At 38.6% G+C, this 16,926-nt stretch overlaps 1 protein-coding gene across 5 annotated transcripts in view; it reads right to left on the bottom strand.

The window, feature by feature from the left end:
* MBIP (MAP3K12 binding inhibitory protein 1) overlaps positions 1-16,926 on the bottom strand; it is a 32,650-nt gene that overhangs the window by 4,461 nt on the left and 11,263 nt on the right. For 3 of the 5 annotated variants that reach the window (XM_004465779.4, XM_023590944.3, XM_071213975.1), the window contains exons 7-8: positions 6,363-6,460; positions 143-181 (exon numbers count right to left, since the gene is read on the bottom strand). In XM_004465779.4, coding sequence (XP_004465836.1) covers positions 143-181; positions 6,363-6,460 — 137 coding nt within the window. The remainder of the gene's footprint in view (positions 1-142; positions 182-6,362; positions 6,461-16,926) is intronic. The other 2 variants (XM_058293543.2, XM_058293544.2) reach the window with 1 other exon arrangement.

Genomic DNA, 16,926 nt, shown 5'->3' with positions numbered 1-16,926 from the left:
TTATGCTGTCCTTTTCCTCAGTCCTAAATTCTAGAATATGAAGTAATGGGCAGACACAGTAGGAACTTTTACTAATATGGATGTTATTAAACTAATCAAACTGTTTCAGAAACCAAAATGAAAATGCAGTATCTTAACTTACTTGAGGAGGCTGAACTTTTCTTCTTTTTCCAGAAAAATTCTAGTTTAAAAGTAAAAAGAAGAGGGAGAGAGAATAATCAATTAACCAATGTTTAGATTTTCCTTTAAAGAATACAGTGCAACATATGGAGAGCCTCTGAGAACCCTTACGGAAATAAAGCCCAGAAACAAAGCTCACGAACTCATGAAACACTGTCTGTAATCAACATCTACCTTCTCACATTCTGGAAGTTATCCTCCAAGGATATGCTATAAGAGTATATAGTAGTAACACTGTAGCAACATGCTTTTTCCTAGCAATACTTATATTCTCCTTAATTGCCAGATTATAATACATTGCGTGAATATAGAAAGTATTACTCTGGAGATTTTTTACTTAGTTTCCTTCTTTTTTTGTAACCTTTCTATCCCAGGATGAGAAAGAAATAATGCAACAATAGATAGAGAAAAACTGAATTTTAGCATAGCAGGCCAAGGAGTATAAATACAAACACATCCTTGACTTGATGATAATGGGTACTGGGGTTCCCTTTGCAAGCAGCAATCTACTGCTGCTATGTGGAGACGTGACTTGGGAATACCGATCCCATTCCAAGCAAAGAAACTGGTTTTGCCATTGATTAGAATAGACATGGACCCAATCCTGGTCAGTAAATAGGGAGAGGTCTGTTAGAGGGGAGAGAGAGTGCTTCTGGATAAAGCATCCTCACCCTTAAGAGAAAGCCCTCAAAAGGAACAGTTTCTCTTCTTCTCCTGGACTATACTGTATCTGATGGGACACCTGGAAGTGCTGCAGTTGTCTTGCCATCTGCCTGGGGAAGAAGTCAACCTTTTAAACCTTGATCTAATGAGTTCTTTCTAGAGTTTGTTCTTAAATAACAATTTCACATTACAAACTTTGAATGGCAAATCAGTAAATATGACAAAGAAACTATGAACATGGGTGGCAAAATATTCTCATGAGCATTTCTGACCACTGGGATTTGGAAGGAAGGTTAAAATTCACATTTTCCTTTGTGTCAAAAGCTGATTCAGAGACTACAGAGTATGCCTCTTTCGGTAGTTATAATAAGTGGGATATAATTAAGTGTTGAAATTATTAAATACGGGGAAAAAAATCAAATAGTTTTTTTCCTTTGCCAAGCTGCCAGTTGGCAGGTAAGGACTTAATGTTTAATTTGGTCACTGTTCAGTCACTTAGACCTTCCCAAGAGGTAGCTTGGGAACACCTGATGAAAATCTACTTTCCTAACAGTTTAACCTATAGTTGATAGTTTCCAAGTCACTGAGCAATAAGATTACTGTATTATGAATCCAAGAGTGAGAATGTGGAGAATAAACACATGAGTGACTCAAAAACTTAAAAATACAGTAAAATGTGGTCTTTAGAGTTTATTTTAGGCCTGAGCAGGGTATTTTAACAAGAATAACATTTAGAAATACTACATCTATTGTGGACACACTGGATTAATTTCAAAATTTCTTAGGTACAAAGGAATTTCAGCATAAAAAGTGGACATTTTAATAGGATTTGGTACCTGAGGAAAAACATGTGACGAGTACAGTACACTAAAGAAACAGCCAGAGAAAGAATTTAAGTTTCTCTTCTCTCCCATTATTTTACCTTAGCATGTAATTTATAGCTGTAATTGCTATGTTCCGAAAAGATGATCAAGCACCCGTGTACATGTATGTCCAGGGGACCTCTGTTCTAAGGTAACTTAGGAGTAAAGAGGTCTCTTTTATGCCCAACCCCTTTTCTCATTCTAATCAGTTGTAAAGGACTGCTATTCTACAGAGGCAGTGTCTTAAATGTTTCTTCCCTTCTAGTCCCACTCACTGATTCAGACCTTCATTTCTTTCTGCCTTGGACAATGACATGTTTCCTAAACTCATTCCCTTGATCCCCAATTTCTCTTCAACTCAGACTTTCATATTGCCACCAAACAGGGACCAAATGACAAGTTTCTCTCTCTCTCAAAATCTTACCTGTGTGTTCCAATGCCAATGAAAGTACAAACTGCTTAATGTGACCTTAAAAGCCCTCTAAAATGTGTTTATAATCTCATTTTCCAGCCTGACCTGGTTGTTTCCCTCATGCTCAGGACCCCTGTACTCTTTTACACACAAAGAGCCTGTACACATGATGCTGACTTAGCCTTCAATGCTCCCCTCCTTCCTTACTTCCCTTCCAGGAGTCACCATTAAAAACTAGAGTCTTAATTGCTTGGACAGTGCTTTGGAACAAAGGTAATAACAACACACCTTCAAAAGTCCAACAATTAACCATCAGCCAAATCCTACCCATTCATTCACAGAGTTCGGTGGTGACTTCTACATTCTGTGTGTTCAAAGATGAACAAGACATAGTGCCTATCCTTGAGAGGCTCAATGTATAGTGTGAAAAACAGATGTGTAAACATATAAGTGGTAAGAGCTACAACATGAAAAAGTACTGTGGAAATATATTTGTGAAACATCTTATACTTACCATTTTCATAATTTAAAATCAGTAATTCTTTGGAAATACTCCTAAGAATCACGTCCTTTTCCTTTAACAATCTGTTAAGCCATGCCTTTAAAAATTTTAAAACCTGACAACATTAAAATCTCTCCTTATTTCATGTAAAGGGTAAAGATATTTAAAAGGTGCAACAAATATTAACCTTTGTCGTAATTTTGTTTACATGAACTTTAATTTTTGGAGTTTTAAGTCTCATAAAATGAAGACAATGAGATAATCGGGCTTTCTTTTATGAACTGAATACAACTTGTATCTTTTTTTTCCTGTTAATGTCTCCCTTTTCATATGCTATGCTTCAATGTTACCCATGATGATAAATCTCTATCCAACTGTTAGAGACCCCACTGTGTGCGGAATTCATTTAGATGTGAATGTGGATAAATATACTTCAATTAAAATCAGAGTCTTTTTAGAGCGCAGAAGTTTGATTTGCAAAAGTTCATTCCATAAGAAATACAAAGGGTTCAACTTTCCCTTATTAACTTTAGAAGCTAGAAGACTGTGCCTCCTGCACATTTGAGGGATAAATATGTAAAGTTGTGCAATTACCATGTGTGTACTTCCAGCATGTGAGGATAGTGAGTGTGCTGAATAATATGCTATATCCTCTGAGGGTATATGTTCAACTCCACTCATGAGCAAGGACAATCCTAGAGCTGACTCTATTCTGAACAGCTCACAGAGATGGTTCATTGATTCTACTGTGGAAGGACGAGTATAAAATCTTCTCTTGTCCCTTTAGGCCTCTGCAATATGTTACATGGGCCTGGAGGACAGAGTCAATCTGAATGCTTAACTGAATGCTTAAATGTAGCTCACTATTAATTTGGGAATGCCACTTCCCATACTAGCTCAGAAGTGATTCTAGTACTCAAATATATGTATCACTGGTTTTAACACATTTGGAAATACTTTTAAAACACACTAGCTTTATTAGATTGTCATCATCCATCCTTTTCTGAATGCTGAACACAGCCAGAACACATCCATGCCAAGCCTGTTTTATAATTCCCTTTACTTTATACTGTTAAAATTTATACTATTCCTAGCTTCTGAAAGTAGGCAGCCACCAAGCTTCCCTCTGGCCACTGGAAGTCTCAGTGTTCTTATTCATTCTGTTTCAGCCATTGATTCAACATACTCTCCCAAATGTCTCTAGAAGCTTACTTGATAATTTCTATCTACATATCATGCTATGAATTCAAAATCACATTTCCTCCCTCCAAAATTCTCCCCCACCACTGTCAACGATGGTTACTTAACAGTATCATTTTCCCAACCAAAACTGAACGCATCCTTGATCTATATCTTTCTTTCCTCTATCAGTATTTGTCAACTTGTCTTTCCTACTGTCTCTTGCATTAGTCTTTTCTATTACCTTTCATGTCCCGAGTTCAAGATCTTACTTCAAATCTAAGTTAATATATTGTCTCCATGTTATTAGTCTCTTCTTTTCATTTGTCTCCCATGTTAGTATTAGATAAACCTCTCTAAACAGTGCTTTCATGAGCCCCTCCTCTGCTCAAAAGCTTTCAAGAGAGCATTCCTGACAGCAGAAAAGACTTTAAAACTTTAAACTCCTTGGAATAGCATTAAAGGTCCTCTACAATCTGACTACTTCTACCTCTTTTAACCAAACACTCTATCATATGTATAACAACTTCCCCAAAAAGCAAGACTTTGGTTTTAAGGGCTTGTTCTTTTGTTAATCAAGTCTAATAATAAGTATATGTTAAGTTTTCATAAATCAGAATCAGAAGAGATAAATGATGGAGAAGGTTTCACTGTAGGCATCTGATACTACCACATTCTCTTGCAGAATAAATTCTATTATTAACAAGAATTATATTAACAAGGTATGCAGTTGAACTAGAAAAATAAGCTTTATAGGGATTACTTAATGAAAGCAGCTTGAATGGGGAAAACTTAATGGTAGACTGTTGCAGGAGAAGTCATAAAATATTTACAAAGTTTTCTAGGAAGATAAATTCACAAGACTATTAAAATCATAAAAATGCAAAGAGCTTTGTAATTCTGTTGTACAACTAACAAATTTTATAAAATTGGACAACTAAAGCCCAGGGGAATTGAGTGACTTATCTTATTTATAATGCTACTTCACAAATGGTATCTGAAGCTAAATAAATGAAAATAGCTAATATTTATTGAGGTTTTACCAAGAGTGCTAAGTGCTTGATCCGGATCATCTCATTTAATCCTTGCTTCAAACCCTTGTACTTTTAAAAATCTAATTTTACATATAAGGGAATTAAATCCATAAACCCCTGACTCTGACTTGTTGACAGTTAGGACTTGCTGCCCACTTCTGTTATGTGATCTGCCTTCTTTCTCTGGAAATACTTCTTTTCTGTACCTCTCTCCAATACCCAATGTATACATTGTAAACTTTTGAATTTTAAATAGTTTCACCAGTTGACTTATATAATTCCATGCTAATATAAGCAGAGAGAATATTTTCCATCATTTTTCAGAAATAGGAGTTTTAGTAAAATCTCACTTTTGCATTATTTTAGTTCTTTCTAATACAACATTGCTTTAAAAAAATAAAAACTCAGAAAAGGCAGTTGTTATATATAATCACCTCAGAAAACTGAGGAATATAACACAACAAGCCCAAGTTTGCTTGTCTAAAAAATGCTGATGCACCACCAACGGTATCAGCACAACACTGTTTTGTAATGTCCTTGGAAAAGGGGCAAGAATGAGTGAGTGAGTGAGTGAGTGAGTGAGTGAATGAATGAATGAATGCTAGAGTTGAGGAATTAGATAATAATAGATTAGTCTTTCAAAGTCTAGTGGTTAAGGCAAAGAAAAAGGCAGAGTAGCATATCTTGAGGTGTTTGTTCAGTATGAAGAAATGTGAGCATTAGCTAAAGGCAGGAATCTGTGAAGAAAGGTTAAAAAGACAGAAAGGATAACTGATAGAGGAAGTCTTTGTTTTACAAAACAGTAAGTTCACAGTGACAGGACTGATCACTATCCAGGATGATTTAAATCATGCCATGAAAATGGCTTAAGTTTAAGAATTTGGATAATGTATAATGAAAGACTACTACTTAAAAAATTATGAGTCTAGGAAGCAGATGTGGCTCAAGCAATTGAGCTCCTGTCCACCACTTAGGAGGTCCAGGGTTTGATACCCAACACCTCCTGGTGAAGGCAAGCTGGCTTCATACAGCGATCTGGCCCCCCCACAGTGCTGGCCCCCACAGGAATGCCACCCCATGTAGGAATGCCAGCCAATGCGGAGAGTTGATGCAGCAAGATGATGCAACAAAAAGGGACATAGAGAAGAGACAATAAAAGACATAGCAGAACAGGGAGCTGAGGTGGTAAAAGAGAATATTGCCTCTCCCACTCCAGAAGGTCCCAGGATCGGTTCTCGGAGTCACCTAATGAGAATAGAAGCAGACCCAGAAGAACACACAGCAAATGGACACAGAGAGCAGACTATGGAGGGAGGGGGGAGAAATAAATAAATCTTTATTAAAAAAAAAAAAGTCTATAATACAATATTTAGAAGCAGAAGTTTAAAGAACTGACCCCCTCCACGGGACTATGTTCATTCATTTAAAAATTATTAAAACAGTGAAATCACAAATCAGTAAGAATTATTACACAAAGAATTCTGAAATAAAATAACACGTATTTAATTTTTAAAGGGTCTTATACTTACTACTGATTGAAAATACTCAGGAGAGATGCCTTCCAATTCAAGGATTTTATCCTCAAGTTTTTTGATTCTCTGATAAATGTCTCTTGGTACTGGACCACCTAAATATATTAAAAGAAACTGAAGAAACTGAGATAGCAATGACTAATTTTCCCTTCTTACAATTTTTATACTTAAAATGCCATGCAATGGGTGAAATTTTAAATGTGTCTCTGGCTCCTTGACCAGTATCTGGGGGTGCTGCTAGGTAGGAAGAGCACTTCTGCCTGATTCCATGCCTTAGGGTGACACACACCCTGCCCATGCACCTTGGCCCCAAATCAAGGGTGTAGGACCTTTATTGGCTTCAAAATCCCTTCCCTGGCCTGGGAACCTGGGGAAGGAGCTAGCCTTGAGAGTTGCTGCAGGGGCATCACCTCTTTCAGCTGCTTCCCCCTAGAGGGCCTGGGGGCTGCCCAGCAAACTGTGCCCTTCTGCGACTTTCAGCCTGCTGCTGACATTTCCGCAATTCAGAGAAACGATAAATAAAGCAATATGTGTTTGAAAAAAAAATGCCATGCAAAGACACTTAGACAAAGAATAGGGAATATTTAAACTTAAGAAAATAATTGAACAAAAGTAAAAGAGAATGAAATCCTTAATACACATTTTCATATTGAACCCTATCGGAAACTCTTCTCCCAAGCCCCAATTATCCTTCCTTTATTGCTAGGAGTTTTGTTGTATGTTACACTCATTTTACAAAATATTGAATGGCTCCTCTCTAGAACATTTTGTATTTCTGATAGGCCATGCCATGATAGTTACTAGGGAGGAAGAAAATTCATAGTGACAACTGACAAACCAGTGGTTGCAATATGTCATGTCATTGTTTTCCTCAGTTTATATTTCTCCCCACGTCATATTTTTTCCTTTTCCATAGAAGAATGTTAAAAAAGGGGTTTACCATAATTCTAAACTAATAACCTTGAGATGTTTGTGTGTGGGGGGGAGGCAGAATGGTAAATTAAGATCATTTTAATTTCAAGTTTATAATTATATCCAGGATCTTTTTCCTTTTCACCACCTTCAAACTGGTCTCTCTGCTTCTGCCTTGCTCCCAGAGTCAATTCTCAACACACTAGGCAGTGATCTTTTTAAAATTTAAGTCAGATCATGTCACTTCTTTGCTCAAAACCTTCCAATATCTTTCCAGCTCACTCAGATTAAAAGACAAAGACCTGTGAAGTTCTACACAATCTGGATCGAACATTCTTCCCAATACTCATTTCATTCTAATCACTATCACTCTGTCTATTCACTCTATTCCTTTTTTCTGTTATTCAAGCATCAGTAGGCCAAGCATCCTGACAGTTTTAGCACTTGCCATTCACTCTACTTCCATATTGCCAAAGCTTGCTCTCACCTACTTCAGGTCTTGGTTCAAAAATTACTTTATTAGTAAGGTCTTCTCTGACCCCCCTTATAAAAATACCAGTGTTACCATCTTGCCCTACCTGTCACTCCCTTTCCGCCTTCCCTTATTTTTCTCCAATGCATTAATTCCACCCAGCCTTCTATATATTTTGTTTGTTTATTGTTTGTCTCCCATTCTAACATAAGATCCTTTTGTTCACTTGGTATGACTGTACAGCTTGTGCACTGCACGAATCTAGAAAACAATGGTTCATGGACTATAATGCCTGGCACATAGCAGGTGCTCAATATTTACTAATTGAATTAATACAGGATTAGATGATCCTTAAGCAATTAAAGAATGTGGACACTTTTTGTATCAAAAGTATCAACTTGTTAAACACAAAAACTGTAGAATTATGTTTTTTGAGAAAAAAATTTTTTTATCTTAAGATGTCGATTGTTTTTGCTCTTGAATAAAGAAGATGAAAAACTTACTTCACTTTACTCTTGCAGCTCCTTTTACCTAGAATACTCTCTGCCTCACCTCTGTACCTGTTGTGGGAAACTGGCATACCCGCTTCCTATTCGTTGCACTTGCCCCCAATTATTTTAAACATTGCTGTGCTGTTGAGGAACAGCTGCTTTGGAGTTCCTAATAAATATGATGCGGAAACTAGGGTCGGGGCTCTCAGTTCCAGAAGCTGTGAGGCCCCTGGTTCCATCCTTGGTTCCTCTCTCATATTTCTCTTTGTTCATTATTTCTGTAAGTTCTGCGTCGCCTTTCCTTGGAGCAAACTTATTGCTGAGCTCGTTCTCAGCAACTGGCGCCCAACGTGGGGCCCGAAGGGAAGAAGTCTCGCCTGGAGCAAAACTAAAAGATGGTATAATGGCGTAAAGCCCCGAGTGGTACAGAAAACTTTCCAAGTCCTCGGTAAGTAAGAACACTCTTGGGTGTTTCTGCAGGGTTACGATGGGAAACAGTGACAGTTCAACAAAATATCACCCATAAGTCTGTCTCTTAAAACAACTTCTCAAAGCAAGAGGAGCTATGGTCACTGAGCCTTGTATTTTGGAACTCTTACAGGTTATAGAACAACATTGCCCATAGTTCCTAGCAATAGGAAGTTTAGAATTAGGAGACTGGGAAAAAGTGGGAAAAGTTAGAAAAATTACTTGCACGAGGTGTTCCGCTCCCGATTACTATTTGGCCCACTTTGATTATAAATAAATCTGTTTTAGAACCCTTGCAAACAGAAATGGATGAAGATAGAGAATGTGAGGAAATTCCTCCCATTGTCATGCCATCAGCCCCTTCATTAACTGACTTTAGAAAATCAGTTTTCCCTCCACCGACTCCCTCTCCCCCTCCCATATCTGGAGATGCTCAGCCAAAGTTGTCTGCTCTACAACAGGGCATCTTACAGGCTAGAAGGGAGGGTGATTTGGAGGCATTTCAAATGGCCTTTCTGGTTAACACACAAGAAAGAATAGCCCCCAGAGTAGATCCTCAAAACCCAAATGGAGTTTGAGTTCACCCACGAACCTTTCCCATTTAAAATATTGAAAGTTAAAATCAGCAGTACATCAGTATGGTCCAAATTCTCCTTTTACCTATTGTGCTGTGCAGGGGCTTGCTGAAGGCTCTAGGCTGATCCTGGCTGACTGGTTTGCGTTAGCATACATTACCCCAGGGCCTGGAGAATTTTTACAATTCAAAACCTGGTGAACCGAACATGCAGAGACTCAGGCTGCTCACAATATAGCCCATAACATCCCCATTTCCTTGGGCCAATTAGTGGGGATGGGGAACTGGGCAGGAGTAGTTCAGCAATTAGCGATGAATGATCAAGCCATCGCATAGGTTCAATGCTGTTACTTAAGAGCCTGGGAAAAGATTGAGGTTAAAGGTCAGCCTCTGGTATCTTTCCAAAAAATATTACAGGGACCTCAAGAACCCTACCCTGACTTTATTGCTCGGTTACAACAGACTATCAAAAGCTAGTAACTTAGGGGCTGCGGATACTATTTTGCAGCTAATGACTTCTGAAAATGCTAATCGGGATTGTCAGAAAGCTATAGGGATTATGAAGGGTAAAGTGGATTTGTCTGGATATATTAAATTATGCCAGGATGTAGGGACAGAGAGTCAACGTACTACAATGATGGCTCAGGCGAGGGCCGGGATGAAAATCAATAAGCGGTTTTCTGGTAAATGCTTCAGTTGTGGAAAAACTGGTCATATGAAAAAAGATTGTTGGAAAAGGTCTGAGGGAAAAACACCATTCAGACAGAATATTTCAGCTTGGAAACGACCTGAGCTGTGTCCCCACTATGGTAAAGGATATCACTGGTCTAACTTATGTCGGTCTAAATACCATAAGAATGGCACCCCCTTGTTGGAAAACTTCCAACAGGGCCCGCTCCCAGCCCCACTCCAAAAAGGGGTTTTCCCAGTTCAGCAGCACAACCCCGGCACTCCCCAACACTCCGCGGTGTCCTGGATTTATCCCCCACCACAGCAGGAAGTGCAGCTGTAGGTGTCCCTACGGCTGAACCTGTTATCTTGCTTCCAGGGGATACCCCGGTCTGTGTAAAAACAGGAAGGGACCTTTACCAATTGGCACAGTTGGACTTCTCCTTGGAGGAAGCAGTCTTACCTCACAGGGAATTATAGTACACACAGGAGTAACTGATTGTGACTGTCAAGGAGAGATTCAAGTTATCATGTCCACCTCAATTCCTTGGAAAGCCGATATTGGAAATAGCATAGTACAATTATTGTTGCTCCCTTATGTTTCAATAGGAGCTAGTAGAAAGTTCAAGGGAAAGATGGTTTTGGAAGTACAGGAATGACAGGAATATTTTTAACTGAAAAAATTTAGAATCTCGTCCTGTTTGTGAAGTAACCATTCAGAACAAACGGTTAAAGGGCTTATACTGGAGGAGACATTTCTATCATTAGTTCTAACCATTGGTCCCCTGCTTGGCCATTACAAGATGCATCTATTTCTGTTGTGGGACTTGGCACTCCCAGAGGTTTGAAACAAAGTGTGCAAATTTTTCAGTGTCTGGGACCTGATGGGCAACCTGCCACCTGTGCAGCGGTATGTTGCAGATTTACCTATCAATCTTTGGGGACAAGATCTATTAGAACAGTGGCAGGCTGAAATTTATATTCCCCAGGAGGGCCAATATAGTAAACCAAGTCAACAATTAATGAGGAAACAAGGACATGCTCCAGGATTAGGGTTGGGTAAACTCCACCAAGGAATGTTTAACCAATTGATCCCACAATTCATGGCAATCGTGAAGGATTAGGATATACACCTTTTCCATAATGGCCATTGCTCAGTCTAGCCTCCTTGGATCGCCCAAACCCATTCTTCTCAAGTGTACTACTACTCTGGTTTGGGTTGAACAGTGGCCATTAACTCAAGACAAACTGGAGGCACTTCATAAATTAGTTAAGGAAAAATTAGACAAAGGGCATATTGAAGAATCCTTTAGTCCTTGGTACTCTCCGGTGTTTCCTATTAAGAAAAAATTGGGCAAATGGAGGCTTTTAACAGACCTCTGAGCAGTAAACACAGTCATTCAACCTATGGGTGCACTGCAGCCAGGTTTGCCCACACCAGCTATGATCCCTCATAGCTGGCCACTTGTTGTTACTGATTTAAAGGATTGTTTCTTTACAATACCTTTGGCTCCCCAAGATTGTGAGAAATTTGCATTCTCAGTGCCTTCTTTCAATAACAAAGAATCCATGAAACAGTTTCAGTGAAAATATCTTCCTCAAGGAATGCTTAATAGCCCTACTACATGTCAAAACTTTGTAGCCAAAGCTTTAGATTCAGTCAGAATGGCTTTTCCTTCCTGTTACATTATACATGATATGGACGAAATATTATGTGCTGCTCCCTCTTCCCTGACTTTAGTTTTAGCATATCAGGCCTTAGAAAAGAGCTTAATTGCAGCAAGGTTAAAACTTGCCCCTGAGAAAATTCAGAAGGTTACTCCTGTTTCTTATCGCAGGACAATTGCTGATAAAATTACAATTAAGCCTCAGAAAGTTCAGATTCGTAGAGACTCTATTAAAACTTTGAATGATTTTCAAAAATTATTGGGAGACATAAACTGGCTAAGGCCCAAAGTGGGCATTTCTACATATGAACTGTCTAATCTTTTCTCGTTATTACGAGGAGATCCTCAATTAAACAGCCCCCAAGTTCTGACAAAAGAAGCAGAACAAGAATGAAAACTTAGAGGAAAAAATTCAGAGTGCCCAAGTTGAACGCATTAATCCAGAATAGCCGCTGCAACTCCTTATTTTGCCTTCTTTACACTCTCCCACAGGAATCATTATGCAGCAAGGTCATATCGTAGAATGGATATTTTTGCCTAATAGTGTTGTTAAAACGTTATCTTCTTATGTGGATTTTATGGCCCAGATTATACTCAAAGGCCGTGAATGTACTCGTGCCCTTCATGGACAGGACCCTTCTCATATCATTCCCCACTTCTAGGCAAAGAAGTTGAGGCTTGCTTACAAAATCACTTACAATGGTAAATAGCCCTTGCTAATTATATTGACAAATAATCACTACCCTAAGAACCATATTACAATTTATTAAGTGCACTCAATGGATTTTACCGAACATAACTAGGTTTCAGCCAAAAACTTTACTGATGGGTCTGGAAACAGTAGAGCTGGGTATACTGGTTATAAAACCAAGAAAATTCCTACTCCTGGATTCTTAGCTCAGCAGGCTGAATTAGTAGCAGTGCTTACTGCTTTGCAGGACACATAAGAGTCTATAAACATTCTTTCGGATTCTGCTTATGCTGTTCAAGTAACCCAATTAATTGAAACAGCTTTTACCAAACCCAATATAAATCAATTTCTTTATAAACTTTTTCACAAACTTCAGCAGATAATTAGGAATAGAAAAAGTCCATTTTTTATTACTCACATTTTATTACTCACATTACTCACATTTATTACTCACATTTTATTACTCACATTACTCACATTTATTAATCACATTCAAATTTACCTGGACCATTGGTACAGGGCAATAATGAAGCTGGTAATATTAGTTACTCCTGTTTTACAAGAAACTATTCATTTCCATAATTTAACTCATCTGAATGCAGCTGGCCTCAGAGCTTATTTCCCTTTAACATGGACACAAACTAAGGACATTGTTCGCACTGTCCATTCTGTCAAATTATCAATAATCCAAAACAATCGGAACCTGGAGTAAATCCCCGTGGTTTAACTGTTAACTTTCTATGACAAATGGATATAACTTATATCTCCTCCTTTGGAAAACTGTTATATTCATGTCTCTATAGATACTCGTGCAGGATTCATTTGGGCTACAACTCAGACTGGAGAAACTGCTCAACACGTAAGACAGCATTTGTTAGCTTGCTTTGCTGTAATGGATCTTTCTCAGTCACTAAAAACAGACAATGTTCCTGCTTATACCAGTGTCTCCCTCAAAAGGTTTCTAGGTACTTGGAGTATTTCATACACTACAGAACTTTCTCATAACCCCCAAGGACAAGCTATTGTCGAGCGAGCAAATCAAACCCTTAAACTCATGTTACAAAAACAAAGTGGGGGGGGGGGGGGAAACAGGGAGACACCGCAGGTGCAGTTACACAAAGCATTATTCACTCTTAATTTTCTTAACTGTGGAACAACCCTGGAAGGGACAGCAGCTGAAAGGCATTTCCAAGCTAATTCTAAAACTTAAACTCTGTCTGAAAATCCTTTAATTTGGTGGAATGATCCACTGACCAATGAATGGTCAACAGGGAAGCTCTTAACTTGGGGAAGAGGGTTTGCTTGTATTTCCCCAACAGATGGAGAATTTCCTGTGTGGGAATCAGCTTGTCCGACCATACCATGAATGCCAAAAGACGAGGAAAGTTCCTGTGGAAGCCAGAACCTCCAGTCATACAGATGGAGAAAAAGACGCTGAAAACCATGGCTGGGTCTCATTTCGAAGACTAAAATGGCTTTACATCAAAGTATTAGAGCTACAGAAGTTGTTCAAGCATGGTATCATAAAACAAGTATGGTTTGGGGACAAAAAGATTAAAAAGGAAATTAGAAGGAAAACCGTAAAAGAAATGTTAGATTATAAAAGAAAGCAAGAAGAAGAATTAACAAGAATGTTAGAGGAAAGAAACAGAAAAGGCAGAAGACAGGGCAGCTCGAGAGCATATAAAAAGTCAATTTAAAATCATTGAAGAAATTCTAAGTTAGTAGATTTGGAACTGCTTTTGTGTTTGCTCAATGTCAGTGTGTATGTTGTAATTGTTTCAGTGTATGTTGTAACTTTGTGATTGTTCACTGTCAGTGTACATTCTGATACCTCCGGATGGTGATTTAATTTGATAAAAATGAAAAAAAAAAAAAAGAACCCTATACAAATTGCCAAAAAATTAAATAAGTGCTTATATTATTACCTAAGTTTAAAATAATGAGATCTCTATAATAAAGTGTAAGTCTTGATTAACAGAATTACTATGACTCTTCATAAAAAATAATTCTTGCTTAAATTGAAAGAAATTTATTTTTCTTCACAGGATAAAATGAAAGATGTGAAAGTGAATATAGAAAAAAGTAAAAACTTCGTGGGAATGCTAACTGCAATGTTATAAGGTGTATTTTGTCCTAATATGGGATGTAAAAGTTAAGCAAATATTGAAAAAGGTAAACGATTTGTGGGAATGCTAACTAAAATTTAAGGTGTATTTTGTCTTAAAATGGTTAGTTGTATAAAATCAGAAAATGGGGATATGCAGGACAGACTTAGTATGCGTACAGCAAGTTGTAAAGGCACTGTGATAGTAGTCAGTGAGTTAATGTGTTTTGTAAAAGTAAAACAAGCCTGAACTGAATAAAAAAAGTACAAAAACTGTGTGAAAAGGTCAGCAATGGACTTTTACAGTTCTTCAAGGCTTTCTGTCCTGGCCTGATGGTAATGAATCTGGCTGTATAGAAGAAACCTGTGGCTGCAACCTTACTAAGAAACATCAGAAAATGGTATCTGAAGGGCCTGGAATAGGCAAACAATTGGGGCAAACTATAAGGTCCCTGCTACTCTATCAAATTCTTAAGTATTGTTTGGTTGAGTAAGACAAAACAATATCATCTACTGTATTTGATAAAGTACAATGTTTTCTCATGTTAATAGAACTAGTAATATTGTTGGAATACTAAAAATCTTATATCCCTCACTAATATGTGTTAATTAGGAAAGGTCCTTCATGGGAGTAGGAGGATCTCCAGCAAGCTGCTTTAAAAAAAAAAAGGGGGGGGGGAGAAGTGGAGGGAGGGGAAGGTGGATATTGACTTAGCCTCTGAATTGGCTGTGGCCAGCACCAATATTGGCTTTGGGTAAGGTTTGTGGCAAAGGCAATATTTTGAGTACCCCTTGGGTTTTAGTCACTAATGTGGGAAAAGGCCAAAAGTGCAATATAAAAAAGCAATTGTGTGCAGCATAGCAAGTCCTGCTGAAAGTAAAAGATCTAACCCAATAGTGTCTGGTCACTGTGAAGACTGCCATCCCTATCCAGAGGTGGACTGCAAATACTAAAAGCAAAACAGAAACAATGGACTGTTGTGAATCACCCTCTATGGAGGAGAGATCTGTGGAAGAACATCTGGGATGCCTGTCAGCAGTGACAGATAAATGTCTGTCATGTCCCTGCCCACTCCTCTAACATCCCTCTCAGGACTGTTGAGGCAGATGCCTCATGAAGATCCAGAGCCATACAACTGACACCTGAGAATGAGGCAGACTGGCTCCACCAGAAAAGTGAACATCATGAATACCAGACCTTGTGGTGCCTAGCACAGCAGTTCCCGCTGCCTGCTATTCAACAGCCTGTGGCCTTAATGCTCTCTTCAATGACTGTGACAGCACCCTCCTGCTCTTGGAAGGGGCAAGATATGCTTTTACTACCACAGACATTGCAACAGGACTCTTATAACAACAGGTCAGCTATTGTTTTCTGCCTGGAAAAGAGTCCTCACAATGATAGTCTAAGTTTAAATTCAACACCGAGTTGTGGCCCCAGGTCCAGTGAAGATGCTAAGAGCAGGACCAAGGAAGGCACTGAAATTATGTGATAAACTTCCAGCTGACCCACAGCCCAAAATGGAGAAATAACAATAAGCTGTCATTGCCTATGCCTCAAACTATACAAATTGGGGAAAATGAGGTCATTTTTGATCGAGTACTGGCCTATGTAGCCTTGTTGGTAGGAAATCTTAAGACCATGAGAAATAAATCATTGTTAGTTGGAAATATCTATAATCTGCTGAGTCAGGGATTATGTATAAAATGCTGTCCTAAACTTGGTAGAAAAATTATAAAATGTAACAATGGCTGGAATTGCCGATGGACTACAGTCACTAAACCCTATGACTTGGGGGAAAAGTTGGGGAGGTGGTATTCTGGGAGAAATGTTCCTTGTTTGTTTTTGTTTCTTCTGAACTTAGATCTCAAAAGCATGCAACAAGCCCTTCGGGGTATGAAGCAGCAAGAAACCACCGAATTTGCCTTCCCTGCTTTACAAAAAACAAAAAGGGGGAAATGTTGTGGGACACTGGCATACCTGTTCCCTATTTGTTGCACTTGTCCCCAGTTATTGTAAACGCTGCCGTGCTGATGAGGAGCACTTGCTTTGGAGTTCCTAATAAATATGATGCGGAAACTAGGGTCGGGGCTCTCAGTTCCAGAAGCTGCGAGTCCCCTGGTTCCATCCTTGATTCCTCTCTCATATTTCTTTGTTCATTATTTCTGTAAGTTCTGCATCGCCTTTTCTTCGAGCAAACCCATTGCTGAGCTCACTCTCAGCATGTACCCCTCAATAGCTAATTTAAGCTTAAATGTTGCCTTCACATGGAGGTCCCTCTATGCTCCCCTTACCCTTCTTTCGTAACCCCTTTAATTCTATTTCAGTATTAATGTGTCTTTTTCCCTCTACTAGATCATAAATTCCTTGAAGCCCAGGGACTATGACTACGTCATCTCTTTATCCTCAGTGCCTAAAAGTACTTGACACATAGTAGGGATTTAACAGACATTTGCCTAAAGAATTAACTAATGGTACTAAAGACTGAATAAGCCAGTTAAGTTTTTTATAC

The sequence above is a fragment of the Dasypus novemcinctus genome, chromosome 3, assembly GCF_030445035.2.
Source record: "Dasypus novemcinctus isolate mDasNov1 chromosome 3, mDasNov1.1.hap2, whole genome shotgun sequence".
Lineage (NCBI taxonomy): Eukaryota > Metazoa > Chordata > Mammalia > Cingulata > Dasypodidae > Dasypus > Dasypus novemcinctus.
Note: the sequence above shows the minus strand (reverse complement) of the source record. Positions and strands in the feature narration are given on the sequence as shown.